Genomic DNA, 18,188 nt, shown 5'->3' with positions numbered 1-18,188 from the left:
CAAATAAAATATGCACAATTCTAGTTGATCTCTCCTGCGGTCGGCTCAAGCTCGACTAATACTTCCACAGCGTCAGACTGCACTGTACATGATCCAGCTGATGAATATTTATGACTTTTCATGTGTCGCCTCAGATGATCGCTTTTGCCAAATGATCTGTTGCATATGGAACAGCTGTAGGGCTTCAGACCCAGATGGACAATTTTCACATGTCGATTAAGATTACCTATAATATCAAAGTTGTTAGTTTGTTCATATATTTATTGGATGTGATTCAAATTTTTCTGATCAATCTCAGCTATAGTTGACTTACCAATGTTAGTGAAAACGGACGAGCAAATGTCGCAAGGATACGACCGAGCTCTTGAGTGCACATTTCCAATATGACTTCTCAACTCATGCATTGTCGTCTTTCGCAATCCACAAAATGGGCAAGTGTGATTCTTTATGCCCTCGTGTCGCATAGTATGTTCTTTTAGCTTGTGCGAGGTAGGAAACTTCTTACCGCACAGTCCGCAAACGAATGGCATCTCATTTGGAGTGTGCACATACTGGTGCTTTTTCAGTGCTCCATTGGTCGAGAAGGTTTTCCCACAACTGTCACAAACGAACTGCTTCGGGTCCGGCATCACATAATTTGGATCATGAGCTCGCAAACGATGACGCTTAAGACCCTGTCTTGTGGCGAATGTTTGTCCACAACCCTGATGCTCACAGGGTATCGCAATTTTGTTGTCGGTATGCTTTTGAATGTGATGTGACTTCAGATTGTTCCATTTAGCAAAATCTTTTCCACAAAGCTTACATTCGAATGGTTTCAGTCCATCGTGAGTCCTTTTATGGGCATTCAGCCGCAACAATACCCTAAACTTACGAGGACATCGATCACACCTGTAGATTTGCGTTGGTTCTCTTGGTTCTATAATGTTCTTCAAACTGTGTAATTTCGCACGTTTTCTTTTGGACTTCAATGAAATTGACTCAGCTTCTTCAAATTTCATACTTTTATTTGGAGGGATAGACAAAGATTCTGCTATTACTACTCTACGCAGCATAACGAGAGGCTTGTCATCTTCATCATCATTATCGCCGTCTTCCTCAAAGATTCCTTCAACTTTATCGGTATTGTCTAAGTCTTCTGCTTCGAATTCCAACTCTTCAAAAGCATTTTCGTTATCCGGAGGCTCACATTTCTAAGGGGTGACGATATTAATTACATTGTCATTGTATATATTTGTAAAATCTTACCACATCATGAAATCGCCAGTAAATCTCCAAACAAACTTTTCTGAAGCAATCAAATTCTTGCAACTTGGTGGCACATTGAGTGCATACTTTTAAGCTATTTAGATCCTCTCGTTCGCGAAGCTGAGAAAATTAAAAAAAAACAATTATTGAACTGAAGTGTTTGGTTCATAAAAACAGTGGCACCTGTATTGTCGTGAGATTATAGTACATATCAACGAATTTTTCTAAACTTTCGTAGTTATCGTGATCGAGTAGACTTTGGCCACATGTTCGACATATTCTCAACATTGTGGAATACGTCCGTTCTCAGAAAAAAGATTGTTTCTGGAAACCAAAATATAAACAACTTGTCCGAATTCAAAATAACAGCTGTTTCTGACTTCTGTGAAGTTACCGACTAAAAAGCTCACCGACCAAAGCTCTCACCGACCAAAATTCTCACTTTTAAACACTCTCTATCAGAAAAAAGCTCAGTGGGAAAAAGCTCATCTCAAATGAATCCCTATAAAAAATATATCCAATGCCGCGCCTCGCACCCTAGTGGTGGGAATCGTAAAAACTGGAAATCAACGACCAAAACAGAAATTCTACTAAAACCAATATTTCTGAATACAAAGTAATCTATTGCATGATACAAAGTATTTTCATTTAAACTAGAAAGAAATTTAGTTATGGTCATATGTCTGAATTACTGTCACAAAAATAGCCAAGCTGGCATACTGCTGAGCAGGTTGCTGATATATTCAGCTATCTTCAGGCATAATGGTTGCTCTGGGTCAGAGTCGAGTAATATGCTGAAGTATATGAGTCAAATATAAATAATAATACCCCTAAGTCCCATACAAACGAACCGCCAATGTTTGGTTCACAGCCTGAACAAGTAGGCCTAGCAAATTACTCCCTTTCATTGCGATAGTTTGAAAATGTGGAAGGAGATCGTTTCTGGCAACGCTTTATGCTAGTTGCTACGGTGCAAACAAACTTGTTTGTTTATGTCTATCGTTACTGTATGAAACTGCAACAGTCAGTATAAATATCACTGGTACTAGCACAAAAGATGAAAAATGAACACAAACACCCACGAATCTACAAATATCAATTCATTCATGGTTGTTTAACCATTCTAGATTATTGTTTAACTTACATTGCGCTTGTGATCTTGATTATCAGATAAAAACTGTTTGTTTATTTATTTTTCACTATAATAAACAGTAACTATGGTGAACTTGTTCTTACCCTTCAGTGTTGCTAGTTTTACAGAAAACTCGTTAAAGTACATTGTCACTCTGACAGTGTATCATGACAGTGTACCGCACGATGCAAAATGTGTCCTTAAAAATTTATCAAAGTATTCCATATTAACACATGGATCAATAAGTCCCGAGACTAAAGCAGAGATGGCGTTCGTAGTAAACCAGTAACCACGTCTTTCTAGAGTACTAACCTTTGCTTGAAACGGGTCTAAATTTTAAGTCGATCCGACCAGAAACAGCTGAGTTATCGAGGTTGGAGTAAAGTCGTTTTGTAGTTTGTTTAAAAAATGGAAAAAACCGAGTTTCGTGTTTTGATAAAACATTGTTTTTTAATGGGTAAAAACATCGTGCAAGCGAAACAATGGATTGAAAAATGTTATTCGGACTCTTGTCCATCAAAAGCAACGATTTGTCGGTGGTTCGCCGAGTTTAAACGTGGTCGTACCGACACAAATGACGCGGAACGCTCGGGTAGACCTGTGGAAGCCGTTACACCGGAAAATGTGAGTGAAGTGACAAAAATTATAATGAAAGATCGTAAAGTGAAGTTCCGTGAGATTGCTGAGATGACATAGATATCATATGGAAGTGTATTTACTATCCTTCATGAAAAATTGAGCATGAAAAAGGTTTTTTCCAAGTGGGTGCCGCGATTGCTTTCGATGGAACAAAATGCACCCTGCCACAAGTCGATGAAAACAATGGCGAAATTGAACGAATTGGGCTTTGATCTGCTTACCCACCCCCCATACTCGTCGGATTTAGCCCCCAGTGACTACTGGCTCTTTGCTGATCTTAAAAAAATGCTCCAGGGAAAAAGATTTGGCTCAAATGAGGAGGTCATCGCTGAAACTGAAGCTTATTTTGAAGCGAAAGATAATTTTTTTTATAAACATGGTATTGAAAAATTGGAAAAACGTTGGAACCATTGTTGATGAATAAAAAAAAAATTTGCAAAAAAAATGTTTCCATTGTTAGTCTCGGGACTTATTGATCCATGTGTTATAATTTGTATTTGGTATGAGTAACTATGGATTCACTAAATTATTTCGAATAGATGATATATGGGAACACAAAAATAGCCAAGCTGGCATACTGCTGAGCAGGTTGCTGATATATTCAGCTATCTTCAGGCATAATGGTTGCTCTGGGAAAAGGGTCAGAGTCGAGTAATATGCTGAAGAGTATGAGTAACTATGGATTCACTAAATTAGTTCGAATAGATGATATATGGGAACACAAAAATAGCCAAGCTGGCATACTGCTGAGCAGGTTACTGATATATTCAGCTATCTTCAGGCATAATGGTTGCTCTGGGAAAAGGGTCAGAGTCGAGTAATATGCTGAAGAGTATGAGTGAATCCGGAAAAATCAACGCTAGACGCTTCTGCTCTGCTTGCTGCTGCAGCAACACGTCCAAGTCAATACTGTGCCGATATCCAAACACAGGCTGTTCCACGGATCTTGATTTTTTTTTCTGTCGTTAAATTTCGCAGAAAAAGTAGACAGACGAATTTTTGTCGCATCCAGTTTTGGCGAGGCCTACTGAGAACAAAATGACTAATGGCTTATGATCCGTTTCCAATTCGAAAAAAGTCAGTGAACTTACTTCAGATCTCCTTCATGATTACCCTGAGTAGTGTAGAAAGTATCTGCTTTTTCAAAAAATATCGATTTCCACCTTTGGTACATGTGCCAAACTTGGTGGCGATTCGTTTAGTTGTTTCGTAGTGATGCTGAGACTTAAATACATTCGTCTATGAAAGACAGATAAAGATTATTTTCACTTAGTTCTTTGAATTTCCCGGCAAAATGGAACCAGATCCTTTGAAATTATTTAAAGAAAATTGCTTTGCACTCGAATTAACAACAGCAATACTATCTACTACGACCTAGAAATTCTTACCACTCTCTTGTTTTACAAAAAATGGTAATTTATTTTCAAAAACCCCTTCTTCTAGTCTAAATGTCGTTTCTCTTCAAATTATATAAATTTCGTCATTGATCCTCTCCCCCATATTAAGAACACTTACTACACACTCCTCCCCCTGAAAATGTCCTAATGATCATCTCTGAAGAGGAAGAAGTATCTGTGTCAAATTTGATAACAATCCGTTTAGTAGATCTGGAGTTGTACCGTTACAAACATTACATCCCTTTTTAGAGGGACGTACTATATCCACCCCACACGAGTACCCTTATAATCATATCTAAGTTGCGCAAAAGGTATCTATGGCCTTCAAAAAATATCGATTCTCGTCAAATTAAATAAAATTTGTCATGACCCCTGTTAAGGATACTTGCTACGCCCCCTTTCCCATAAAAATATCCTTACAACTATCTCTGAAGAGCAAAAAGCAGATATTCCAAGTGTGATAGCAATCCGTTCAGTAGATTCGGAGTTATTCCATTACAAACATTACACCCCTCTTTTTAAATGCACTTGCTACATCCGTCCCCCATAAAATGTTATCTACGGTATGCAAAATGTTTCTAAGATCTTCAAAAAATATCGATTTTCGTCAAGTTATATGAATTTTTCCATGACCCCTCCTTGTTTATGACACTTGCAACGCTCCCTCCCCTATAGAAATACTCCTTAAACCATCTCTGAAATGCAAGAAGTACATGTGCCAAGTTTGGTGGTAATCCGTTCAGTAGTTCGGAAGTTATGGCGTTTCAAACATACAAACTTACATCCATTTATATATATATATATATATATATATATATATATATATATATATATATATATATATATATATATATATATATATATATATATATATATATATATATATATATATAATGCTGCTGAGTTATTTGTGTTTTTCTACGTTAAGTTGCCGAAAAACTATGATGAATAACCGAAGATTTGAAATACTTGTTAAATGAAGCACTAATGTAAATCACATACAAAATAATATTCAGTCCAAAATCGCTTTCAATTCTCTTTGTAGATCACCTTCCACAAAAATATCAGATTTTGAAATTGCTAATTTATTTTCAATGGTAAATTATGGTTTATAAAGATTACTGTTGTCAATCCCAAGCCCGATTAAAGAGAAGCGAATTTAACAATATATCTTTATTTTATTCGATTCGATTCGATCGAAATACAGAATAGGGGCGAAGATTTGCCGCCCCCATCGTTGGTGTAGTGAGCAAGCAAGACTCACTCGTTATCCGGAAATATGTTTTGGACGTGCAAAAATAAAACGTCCCAAGGATTGGTTTGCCATCCCCCTAACAACGTTGCGTCCGGGGCGAGTGCCCCCTATGCCACTGATCACAACTGTTTGTTTGTTGGTTTTGTTAGTTGATGGCGAACAAACTTCCCTTTTTGGTTTTGAAATAGTGATTAAAAACTAATTATTTGCTCCATTTTTCAAACAAATTTATGATAAAGACATCATTTCACAATTAGATTCAACAGGGTTTTTCGGATATATTAGAGAAACAATTAAATTTCAACTTTACTTTCATTTCGGGAAATAAAAAAACAACAATTCAACTTTGAAAAATACAATTCAACTTTAAAAAAAAATTTTTTTTAGGAACTTAAGGTTGTTTTCGTGTCTGCATTTTCACCATTTTTTTCAGAAGTCTCCGGCAACTTCGACGTTTCTGTCGTTTTCGAAGATCCTGCCTTATTCTGGGCTTCTTGTTGCCTCTTGGCTTCTTGCTGTTTCTGGGCTTCGAACTTTGTCCTATCTCCCTGCGTACCACCACCATGACCGCCGCGCTCTCGACGGCCTCTGCGACCCCCGCGAACATTCAGAAATCTTACATATGGTACAAAATGGTATCCACATCTCGGACAGTACTAAAAAAAAAATAATTAAAATTTTTGTTTCAATATGCTTAAATTTAAACTTACCGTTGCCGCTTCCATTTTTCACAACACTTCGATCACAAATAAAATTTTTTTCTCTGGCAAGGGTGCCAAAAACTTTTTATTGTATAATGAAGAAAAAACTACAAGGATCAGCCCCATGGGGTTGTTCGAGCCATTGATGTGGAACAAGGCAACCAAAATTTCTAATGATCTACAATCAAAAAGTTCAATCAATCCGAACCAACACCGAACATCATGTCTTGATTTGCTTTTGTCTCTTAGAAATTTAGTTTAGATTATTCTGTGAAAATTTTAGAATGATTGTTTGACTTTAGCGGGGAAAGTCTTTTTTCTGAAGGAAGAGTTGCATAGCTAAAAAAGGCAACTTTCAACTTGTTCATTGAAAATCTCGTTTTCAAAAGCATGGATCAAAAATCTATCCTGACAATGTCTAGATAATTTAGTTTAGATGCGATTAGTGCATAAAAACATATGTTGTCGCGATGAAAATTAAGTGAAAGTTATTTTTGTGGAGGTAAGTCGGTTTCTATGTTGGCGCCATTTTAGTTCCCTGGTAACGTAACGAAACATGAGAGAGAAATAATCCCTCATTCGTAACCGAATGTTCGAAGTGAGCACACGCGTTTTTTAACAATCGACATCGGTAAGACGAAGGTGCCTATCACAGCAGAGGCTGTAGTATAGGCATTAAATAAAAGTGATAAAAAGTAGCATCCCCGCAAGTGAGTTCTGTCTGTGCACCGGTTTTGTATCAGTATCGACAGTAGACGCTATTGTGCTATCCTCGGGCAGCAGTTATTTCTATTGTTTGCTACCCGCATCACAGCAGCCAAATCCTGAGTCAAGGTCACGCTGAAGCACAACGAAGGAGTGAAGGAGCAACTCACCTAACAGCTTACCGTGACATACTGTTAAGTATTTTCTCAAACTTTTTCTTTCAACTTTTACTATTCATATATTTTCTTTTCATTTTATTTCTTTCTTTTTCATTTCAAGTGCGGGAGACTTCTTTACTCCCGCACTTTAAATATGAATATTGATGACAGTGGGGGTGTCTCGGAGGAGGGCGAAGCTGAACGAATGAACGAAGAACATTTAGAGGCTGAGTTTGCTTCCGAGATGCCATCTACCCCTCCTATACCATCTCCCCCTCCGATACCATCTCCCCCTCCGATACCATCTCCCTCTCCGATGCCATTTCCCTCTCCGATGCCTCCATCTCCCTTTAAGATATTGCCTGCTCGCCAAAAAGTTTACCAAGACGATGGCTCGGGGGGTCCGTGGGTGGTATACTTCCGGCCCAAATTAAAGTCTCTCAGAGTTTTAAATATTGCTCGGGACCTGGAAAAACATTACTCGGCAATAAAAACAATAGATAAGGTTTCGCCAAACAAGTTACGCGTTGTTGTGTCCGACCTGAAGCAAGCAAACGGGATTGCTACCAACGAGTTGTTCACGAAGGAGTACCGCGTGTACGTCCCGTCTCATGTGGTGGAGATCGACGGTGTGGTCCGTGACGAAAGTCTGACAATCGAAGATCTGATGAAGGACGGGGTAGGCCGTTTCAAAAACCCAGACCTTCAACCAGTGAAAATTTTGGAGTGCAAGCAATTGCACTCCAAATCGATAGATGGTAAATTTTACCAATCGGACTCATTTCGCGTGACTTTTGCCGGATCTGCACTTCCAAATTATTTGGTAGTGAGTGGAGTTCGTCTACCTGTTCGGCTGTATGTACCGCGGGTAATGCATTGTACAAGCTGCAAACAGCTAGGTCATACGGCAACCTATTGTTGCAACAAACTGCGATGCGGCAAATGCGGAGAGGCCCATGAGGACGATCTCTGCAGAAGAGCAGTGGAAAAGTGTTGCTACTGCGGGGAGAATCCTCATGATCTTTCGGTGTGCCCTACGTACATACAGCGTGCGGAGAAATTGAAGCGATCCGTGAAAGAACGTTCCAAACGTTCTTATGCGGAAATCTTAAAAAGAACCACTCCATCGACCCCTGAGAACCCGTTTGCAATCTTGCCAGTTGAAGAGGATACCTCTGACGACCCAGGCGAAGGACCTTCCTACACACAGGTTGAAGGAAGCAGGAAAAGACAAAATCTGGCTTCTCCCAAGCTTCCTCGTAAAGGCCTCAGACTGTCCTCTTCGTCACAAAAGAACCAAACGGAAACAAAAAGTGCTGACTCAAAACCGAAGCAAACACCTCCTGGGTTCAAAAAACTTAGGGATGATAAGGAGTACCCAGCACTTCCTGGGGCATCAAAAACCCCGAATGACCCCAAAGCACAACCAGAAAATCCAACAAACGCTGGATTATTGAAATTTTCTGATATCGTGGACTGGATATTAACAGCCTTCAATATTACTGATCCTCTGAAAAGCTTCCTAACTGCTCTACTGCCAACAGTAAGGACATTTTTAAAACAGTTGACTGAACAATGGCCCCTCCTTGCAGCGATCGTATCTTTTGATGGATAATTTACCACTGAGAATCGAAGATATGATCATTGTGCTTCAGTGGAATTGCAGAAGTATCATCCCAAAACTTGATTCTTTCAAACACTTAATACATACTCATAATTGCGATGTATTCTCCTTGAGTGAAACTTGGCTTACTTCTAACATCAACCTCGACTTCCATAATTTTAACATAATCCGCCTGGACCGAGAAGACTCTTATGGAGGGGTACTTTTAGGGATTAAAAAGTGCTATTCATTTTATCGTATTAACCTCCCCTCGACACCGGGAATTGAAGTTGTTGCTTGCCAAATTAATATTAAAGGCAAAGATCTATGTATAGCTTCTATCTACATTCCTCCCAGAGTCTCGATAGGGCATCGTCGGCTTGCAGACATCATAGAACTTCTTCCTTCACCGCGGCTGGTTTTAGGGGACTTTAACTCGCATGGTACAGGATGGGGCTGCTTATATGATGATAATCGTTCTTCGTTAATCCAAGATCTGTGTGACAACTTCAATTTGACAATTCTAAACACGGGAGAAATGACACGGAACCCTTGACCGCCAGCACAACCAAGTGCGCTGGATTTATCCCTTTGCTCGACTTCGCTACAGTTAGATTGCAAGTGGAAGGTAATCTGTGATCCTCACGGTAGCGATCACTTGCCGATCATAGTTTCTATCACCAACCGTGGAAGACCATCGGAAACAATCAATGTTTCGTACGATTTCACACGAAACATTGATTGGAAACGTTACGCGAGCTCGATATCTGAGAAACTAGAAACATCACAGGAGCTTCCTCCGGAGGAAGAGTATACATTTTTGGCTGGCTTGATTCTTGACACCGCAATTCAAGCTCAGACGAAACGAGTACCTAGCGCGCAAACTAGTATGCGTTCTCCCAACCCATGGTGGGACAAAGAGTGCTCAGAGCTGAAAACGAAAAAAGCTTCAGCCTTCATCTCGTTTAGAAGGAACGGAACTCCAGATAATTATCGGAAATACGCGGCGTTAGAATTTCAAATGAAAAGTCTGATTAAAGCTAAGAAACGCGGTTACTGGCGAAGGTTTGTTGACGGATTAACGAGAGAAACAGCAATGAGCACTCTTTGGAATACGGCCCGTCGCATGCGCAATCGAAATCACGCGAACGAAAGCGAGGAATATTCTAACCGCTGGATATTTGATTTCGCTAAGAAAGTATGTCCTGATTCTGTTCCGGAACGGAAGATATCCCGCGTCGCGACATTGAATACAAACGAAACACCGTTTTCGATGGTAGAGTTCTCACTTGCGCTCTTGTCGTGTAACAATAGAGCCCCGGGGTTAGACAGAATTAAATTCAACTTGTTGAAAAATCTGCCCGACTCTGCCAAAAGGCGCTTGTTGAATTTATTCAACAAGTTCCTCGAGGGTAATATTGTCCCACACGAATGGAGAGAAGTGAGACTTATTACTATTCAAAAACCTGGAAAACCAGCCTCCGATCACAATTCGTATCGGCCGATTGCTATGCTTTCCTGTATTCGGAAATTGTTGGAGAAAATGATTCTCTTCCGTCTAGACAATTGGGTCGAAACAAATGGATTGCTTTCAGGTACACAATTTGGGTTCCGCAGGGGCAAAGGAACGAACGATTGTCTAGCGTTGCTCTCAACAGAAATTCAAATGGCATTTGCTCGTAAAGAACAAATGGCATCAGTTTTCCTCGACATCAAGGGGGCATTCGATTCAGTTTCCATTAACGTCCTATCTGAGAAGTTGCATCAGCATGGTCTTTCACCAGTTTTGAACAACTTTTTATATAATCTATTGTCCGAGAAACACATGCATTTTGAGCATGGTGATTTGACGACAAAGCGATTCAGTTACATGGGTCTTCCTCAGGGCTCATGCTTAAGCCCCCTTTTATACAACTTTTACGTAAATAACATTGATGAATGTATCAACACATTATGCACGCTAAGACAACTTGCCGACGACAGTGTTGTGTCTATTATAGGACCCAAAGCTGCCGATCTCCAAGGACCATTGCAAGATACCCTCGACAACTTGTCGACATGGGCTTTTCAAATGGGTATCGAGTTCTCTACGGAGAAAACTGAGCTGGTTGTATTTTCAAGGAAGCGAGAACCTGCGCAATTATAGCTTCAACTAGGGGGTGAAACCATAGCTCAGGTTTTCACATTTAAATATCTCGGGGTCTGGTTCGATTCCAAAGGTACCTGGGGATGTCACATTAGGTATTTGAAACGAAAATGCCTACAGAGAATCAATTTCCTTCGTACAATAACCGGAACTTGGTGGGGCTCTCACCCAGGAGACCTGATCAGGTTGTACAAAACGACGATATTGTCAGTAATGGAATATGGATGTTTCTGTTTCCGCTCCGCTACGAATATTCATTTCATTAAACTGGAAAGAATTCAGTATCGTTGTTTACGTATTGCCTTGGGTTGCATGCAATCAACCCATACGATGAGTCTTGAAGTGCTGGCGGGCGTCTTTCCGTTGAAAAACAGGTTCTGGGATCTCTCATATCGACTGCTAATCCGATGCGACATTTTGAATCCGATGGTGATAGAAAACTTTGAAAAGCTCGTCGAGCTTAATTCACAAACCCGTTTTATGTCCTTGTATTTTGACTACATGGCTCAGAATATAAATCCTTCTTCGTTTGTTCCCAATCGTGTTCATTTTGTGGATACTTCTAATTCTACTGTGTTTTTCGACACATCCATGAAAGAAGAAATTCGTGGAATCCCGGATCCTGTACGCCCTCAAGAGACCCCAAAAATTTTTAATAATAAATTTAAAGAAGTCGACTGTAATAAAATGTTTTACACTGACGGATCATATCTAGACGGGTCCACTGGCTTCGGTATATTCAATGTAAATTTCACCGCTTCCTATAAACTCAGTGATCCAGCTTCAGTTTACGTCGCAGAACTAGCTGCAATTCAGTATACCCTTGAGATCATTGACACTCTGCCCACAGATCACTACTTCATTGTATCGGACAGTCTCAGTTCCATTGAGGCTCTCCGTTCAGTGAAGCCTGGAAAGCACTCACCGTATTTCCTGGGGAAAATACGGGAACAATTGAGTGCTTTATCTGCAAAATCATACCAGATTACCTTGGTTTGGGTCCCCTCACATTGTTCCATACGGGGCAATGAGAGGGCGGACTCGTTAGCCAAGGTGGGCGCACTAGAAGGTGATATCTATGAAAGACCAATCTGCTTCAATGAATTTTTCAGTTGCTGTCGTCAGAAAACTCTAGCTAGCTGGCAGAATACATGGAATAGTGGAACTCTGGGACGATGGTTACACTCAATAATCCCACAGGTATCGACGAAAGCTTGGTTCCGGGGGTTAGACGTGAGCCGAGACTTTATTCGTGTAATGTCAAGGCTCATGTCTAATCATTATATGTTCAGCGCGCATCTCCGTCGTGTGGGGCTCGCTGAGAGTGGTGTCTGCGTTTGCGGTGAGGGTTATCATGACATCGAACATGTTGTTTGGACATGTGTCGAGTATTGTGATGCCAGGTCCCAACTCATAGGTTCCCTTCGGGCCCGAGGTATACCACCCTTCGTACCAGTCCGCGACGTCTTGGCAACTCGAAATCTTCCTTATATGACTCTCATCTACAACTTCTTGAAAACTATCAATGCTCAAATTTAGTGCTCTCCCTATCTCTTTCTCGTCTACAGCTCTACCGCACTCTTCTTTACGTTGCTGGAAGTATGGCCTGTGTAAACGATGCTTCGGAGCATGCACCTGCCTTGAACTGACTGAGTTGCTGGAAGCTACCCAAAAACGTCACATCAACGTCAGAACACACCAACGAAGCATCCCAATCCAGAATAATCTCTTCATTGCTACAAGCTGAAAAACATGAAGATTCATCGAACTCAAAATGTGTCTAAAAGATGTATGCCACAAACCAATGATGTATTCAAATTTCAATTCAATACTGTGTAGGTCCCACCCTCCCTATGTCCCCTTACTAACTGGGGAGTATGCCGCCCCGTAATACGGCATCCCTTTCTCTCTCCCTAACAACAAGACAATCGGCCACGTTAAGCTAAAGCAAATGAGCCTAATAAAAATTTTATTTGAAAAAAAAAAAAAAAAAATGAGAGAGAAATAAAATCGGCTCATCAAGGCTGCCAAACAAGCGGTAGCTTTATTGAATTTTATGTGATGTAGTCACACTTGTAACCGAAAATATCAAAACTTTCTTGGCCACCCGGCCACATCGAGAGTCATTTTACATAGAGTGCCTATAACCAGAGTGACGACATCTCATCCGTAATTTCGGCAACAATTCAAAACATTCCATTAGCTTTACATTGAACTGACAGGTCGTTTGCTCGTTTGGAACTGGGAGCTGTCATTCCAAACGAACAGCTGTCGCCACTCTGATTATAGTCACTCTAATTTTACACATTTTACATTTTTTTTACGAGAGAGCATGCACTGAGCTAAATTTTCTTTTTCACATTATATGATATTCTAATGATTTTGCACTATTAGCATTTCCAATAATAGTTACAAGATGTGTTCAACATCATGTCAAATATATGAGATAATCTTATGAAACATAAAACTCTTCTTAACGTTATTTTTACAGGATTTCCATATAACGAATGAAATTTCCAGTCTGAGTCAAATTTATTGGCGCATCTTATAACCATTACTAGATATCCGCACAACATACATTGGAACAATTTATGAAGCGCATATTATATTCACTTCGATTTTGTCGTGAATACGACTTACTTTACTATGGGGTGCCTTTTCAAAATTAGCCATATGGAAGAATGGGCAGAACTTAATCGTGAATATCTCGACTTGTATTAATGGTAGCAACATAATTCTTTCACCATTTCATCAAAAATATGATCAGGAATTTAGGATAATATTTTGAACAGTGTGAGATAACCACAAACAACTCAAAAATTAAGTTTTCTCAAAATTTCAAAATAATGCGGAAAACTCTTTACTTTCGCTTGGGTTTTTCGCACAAGGACGACGATTTTGAGGTAGTCAGGCACATATCTTCAACTGAATGCGTATAAAAGGGGAACCGTGGTGAAAATCGATCATTTCTTTTCGTGCGTTCGATGGAAGCAGACGTCGTGGGAGTTAAACCTTCAACCAGCAGCGACGGAGAGAGCGCCTTCTGCGTGGTTAAAACCTCAAACGCTCAGGTAGCAACTTTCATTCGCTTGCTGACCTTCAAGGCGAGCAGACTGTCATCGCGAGAGTTAAACCATCAACCAGCAGCGACGGAGAGAGCGCCTTCTGCGTGGAGTTAAACCAGCAGCGACGGAGAGTGCACCTTCTGCGTGGTTAAAACCTCAAACGCTCAGGTAGCAACTTTCATTCGCTTGCTGGCCATCAAGGCGAGAAGACTGCCATCGCGGGAGTTGAACCAGCAGCGACGGAGAGAGCACCTGCCATCATTTGGTTTTCGGTAGTCGTAACGAGAAGTTCAATTTTCAGATTTTAGTTCCGCAATATAGGTTTAGAATTCAGAGCCTGCGTGCTGAAACTGGATTCTGGAACTGTATTCCGGAACTAATTTGAGTTTCGAAATTGCAATTCTAGAATTGAAACTGGATTCTGAGTCTGTTATTGGTTCTAAATTTAGTTCTTGAACTCAGGATCCAGTTCTTTATTCCAGACTTCTTCTATTCGGTTCTTTTTAGAACCATAATAATACTCCTAAAGAATTATGCGGAAATTTACTTTACTGTACTCTATAAAACCCATTCTGGTAGTCATGGCGAAAAATCGTCTTCATGTTTTAGAGCTTAGTTCTGGAATATGGGTTTAGAATTCAGAGTCTGCGTGCTGAACTAACTCAAATCGTCACCATTTTTTTATTATAAAGAACTATACTGCTTATTTCATAATATTTAATTGCGTTTCAGAATGTTTAATGTAACTAATCTGTAATTTAGTCTAGGCGCATCGTTTAAATTTCTAGTAATGAAAGAGGGGAAAGTTGCACAATTCAAACAATCGATGAACTACCAATTCGAATTCGGAAGCATAAATAAAGCGTGTCATATTCGTATTCACGACATCCAGTTATGTCTCTGACATTACACACCCATACTTTTATTTAGATAGGTTCATATATACCATATGATTAGTTGTATAAAATTTATATATATATATATATATATATATATATATATATATAAATATATATATATATATATATATATATATATATATATATATATATATATATATATATATATATATATATATATATATATATATATAACTTTCAATGGAGCTCATAAGAATAGTAGATAATCGCCAACTACTACTTTTATTTGAGGATTCAAGCTTTACTAGTATTCCGTTCGGTAAGGGAGCACCTCATGATATTTGCGAAAGAGAAGTGAGATCCCGAGACTGAAAATAAAAATGAATCTTACTAAACAGATAAAGTAATGAAATGTACCCGATATATATTTCATGGTCCGTTAACGCATATCCTTGAACGAAGTTGGATGAGCTGTCTTGTCAGCGATTTAAAATTACATTGAGATGCGGAACTTCCTGAAAAAAATGGTCTGGAGCAGTTGATGAATATCGAGGACACAACTATTTCTTCAGCTTCAAGCAGTACGATTCACTACTTCCATCGGATTTCCATGTATATTATGTGGGATATTTTTATAACTTTCCTTATGATAACGTCCATATAGATTTGACGTACACATTAAATAAAGATTATAAGTTTCCATATAATTTCTATGAAGTATATTCTGCATATGATTCATATGACAAATCTAATGAATATAAATAAGATTTTCATTTCAGTGTGAAGAGAAATGTAATACGCACAACGAGCGACACGGTTTTACGCTAACAACTGGCATCAGCTAACAACTGGCATTTGAAGCTTCAACTTCAAATCGTTTTATGGCGCGTTTTTGTCTTGCTGTCTACCAACAACCTACCTCTAGCATGCTAGGAATAGGACTGAAACGTTAGCTTTAATTTCGCTTCTATTTATAGATTCGCGTGCTTCCAACAGCTTCGCTTTTGTATCGATTGACCAATTAGAGCGATGCTCTCTCTTTGATACATCGCTTACTCCTTCAAAACCGTCGACTATGGCAGGGAAATCCGGTATACTGGAGATTTTTCGCAGACAAAATAGGACACTGCTAGCTATTAATCAACATTTTAATGATATACAATTAAAAATACATGGCTATGAACATTCAAATCAATACGTAGAAATATTTCCTATCAAATGATGAAATAATATTAATAATTGATACAAAACAGACTAAGCTGTAAGTGTTCAAAACCTGACCACATTTCTACGTGTAGTTTTTCTTGAATTTCAGATTTGCACCCCTATATAGAAAATAAAGATGTGTTCCACATCAAAAGAATAATCATACTCTAGTTACAAGTACACGCAAAAAAAATCCCGGTTATAGTTTAAAACACCAAAACGATCAGTTGCTCATCAAACCAAAAAATAGTTGTTTCAATCCGAGATAATATCGTAGATACAAACAAAACATGCTTGTTTTCAACTAGAATATATTCAACGACACGACCTGCCACTCGTCTATCGAAAGTGTATCGCAAATTTAACTACCCCTCAGTAACTGGTAATGTCAAAACGAAATCGTCTGAAAAACTATTGAAACTGGCAACACAAGTTGATGGATTATTGATTTTGAGTAACAGTTACCAAGGTTATGTTACTGCATGTTGAAAACTTGAGGAATATAAACAAAACAAACAGCCTCGAGTGGAAAAACAAACAGCCTTATTTACGAAATGATGTAAGTTCTCCAGCTTTATCACATGTCAGTGTTGTGATTCGATTGGTTCAATCGGATAGAGGCTTTCGTTAAGGCTGGCTGGGAGTGGAACATACGAAAATTTTTATATATGGTCTGCTTCATATGACCAAAACTTTTATATTGAATAAATGAAAAGGTAGCGAAGTTTTCAGTCATACAATTCGACAGTACGAAACATTTTATCATTCAAATCATCAAAATTCAGTATTGAAAAATAAATGGTAAAGCTGAGTCAAACCGGTATATCAGTACTATACTACAAGAGGCAAGAAATTCGTTTCAAAGATACTTAAATATTTGAACTTTATTTTCAATCCATTCCAGAGTCGTATTTGACCTTCAGGTATGAATACATCTATATACAGAAATCATATTTGCTCTTTTCTAATGACCATCTAAAGTAAAATATTTCAATTGTGTACCAAATCTTTGTTTATTCGCCACTTCTGACTTTGTTCAATCCTCAGCGTACATGTTGTGAAACAATTCGTCATCCGTTTTGGACATTCCAGTAACTCCGCTTCTACTCTCAGTGATTTGAAGGCAAATCGGGTGGAAATTTTGATGAATATGTAAGACACTTGAAAAGCGCGAGAATCAAGTTTCTTGGGATATGGGATCTGATCGAAATTATAATCAAATAATTTACTTATTTCAAGCAGAAAATAGCCAATAACTCTAAAAAATGTATCTCGTAAATCGGCTGGAACTTGTTGAAGTCAAGAATGTCAGATCCAATAATGACGTCTCACGGACGGAGATGTGTTTCGAAAACTCGAGTAGATATCCCTGAAGGGAATGAGAGGCATCATGGCATTTGATAACTTCACTACAAATAGAGCTATTGGGTAGCCCTTGACGATGGTATAATATGACGTCTGCCTATCGCAGCACTAAATTTAGTACCAGAATTTGTGCACCCAGTTCCGGTCGGCGCAAATCCATAACGAACTTTGTAACATTAACTTGATGTATCTTCCAAATTTAAAATTCGATCTAGTACATGATCAACTGTTAAACCTGGTTCTGTTAAAGGATAATTCTGTAATTCGGAGCGAATAAAATGTTCAATACTATCTAAAAGTTACTTTCAAACTGCTTACAGTATCGTAAAATATTAAACTTTTCTGGAGAACGTTCTGGAGACGATCACTGATTGGAATATTTCGCACAGAATTAGCCATATTGTGTCCACGATCTATCGTCCTCAAATTTTGTATTTTATCTCCATCTTTTTCAGATAAATGAATGCGCTAATGACACAACTGTCTCCTTAGTAACTAGTTCGTAGCAACTAAAACAGTGTTACTCAAGATGATTATTTTCATCATTATCAAGGGGTTACTGTATTTGTGGTAACTGGCGGTAAATCGCTCATGAACACGATTTAATGTGATTTTTCTTCAGATTACCTGGTCGTGTCGTCGATATAGTTGTTCCAAACAAATATTTTGTTCGCTATTTTTCAAGAATTTTTCAATGTACTGATAATC

The 18,188-nt window shown here is 38.8% G+C and overlaps 1 protein-coding gene and 1 long non-coding RNA gene across 2 annotated transcripts; one reads left to right on the top strand and one right to left on the bottom strand.

Annotated features, from left to right (window-relative positions):
- Positions 1–16: 16 nt before the first annotated feature.
- Positions 17–1,606, bottom strand: LOC131438921 (zinc finger protein 184-like). The gene is made up of 4 exons (XM_058609317.1): positions 1,432–1,606; positions 1,249–1,368; positions 314–1,193; positions 17–226 (listed from the first exon to the last, which is right to left on the bottom strand). The coding sequence occupies exons 1-4, from the start codon at positions 1,534–1,536 to the stop codon at positions 21–23; spliced, it is 1,311 nt and encodes a 436-aa protein (XP_058465300.1). The 5' UTR covers positions 1,537–1,606; the 3' UTR covers positions 17–20.
- Positions 1,607–16,612: 15,006 nt separating this feature from the next.
- Positions 16,613–17,942, top strand: LOC131438927 (uncharacterized). Its single transcript, XR_009231013.1, has 3 exons — positions 16,613–16,674; positions 17,020–17,038; positions 17,163–17,942. It is a non-coding gene; the product is annotated as an uncharacterized LOC131438927 (long non-coding RNA).
- The last annotated feature ends 246 nt before the right edge of the window (positions 17,943–18,188 follow it).

This window comes from Malaya genurostris, chromosome 3 (genome assembly GCF_030247185.1).
Source record: "Malaya genurostris strain Urasoe2022 chromosome 3, Malgen_1.1, whole genome shotgun sequence".
Classification (NCBI taxonomy): domain Eukaryota; kingdom Metazoa; phylum Arthropoda; class Insecta; order Diptera; family Culicidae; genus Malaya; species Malaya genurostris.
The sequence above is the reverse complement of the archived record's forward strand: the minus strand, read 5'-3'. Positions and strand labels throughout refer to the sequence as shown.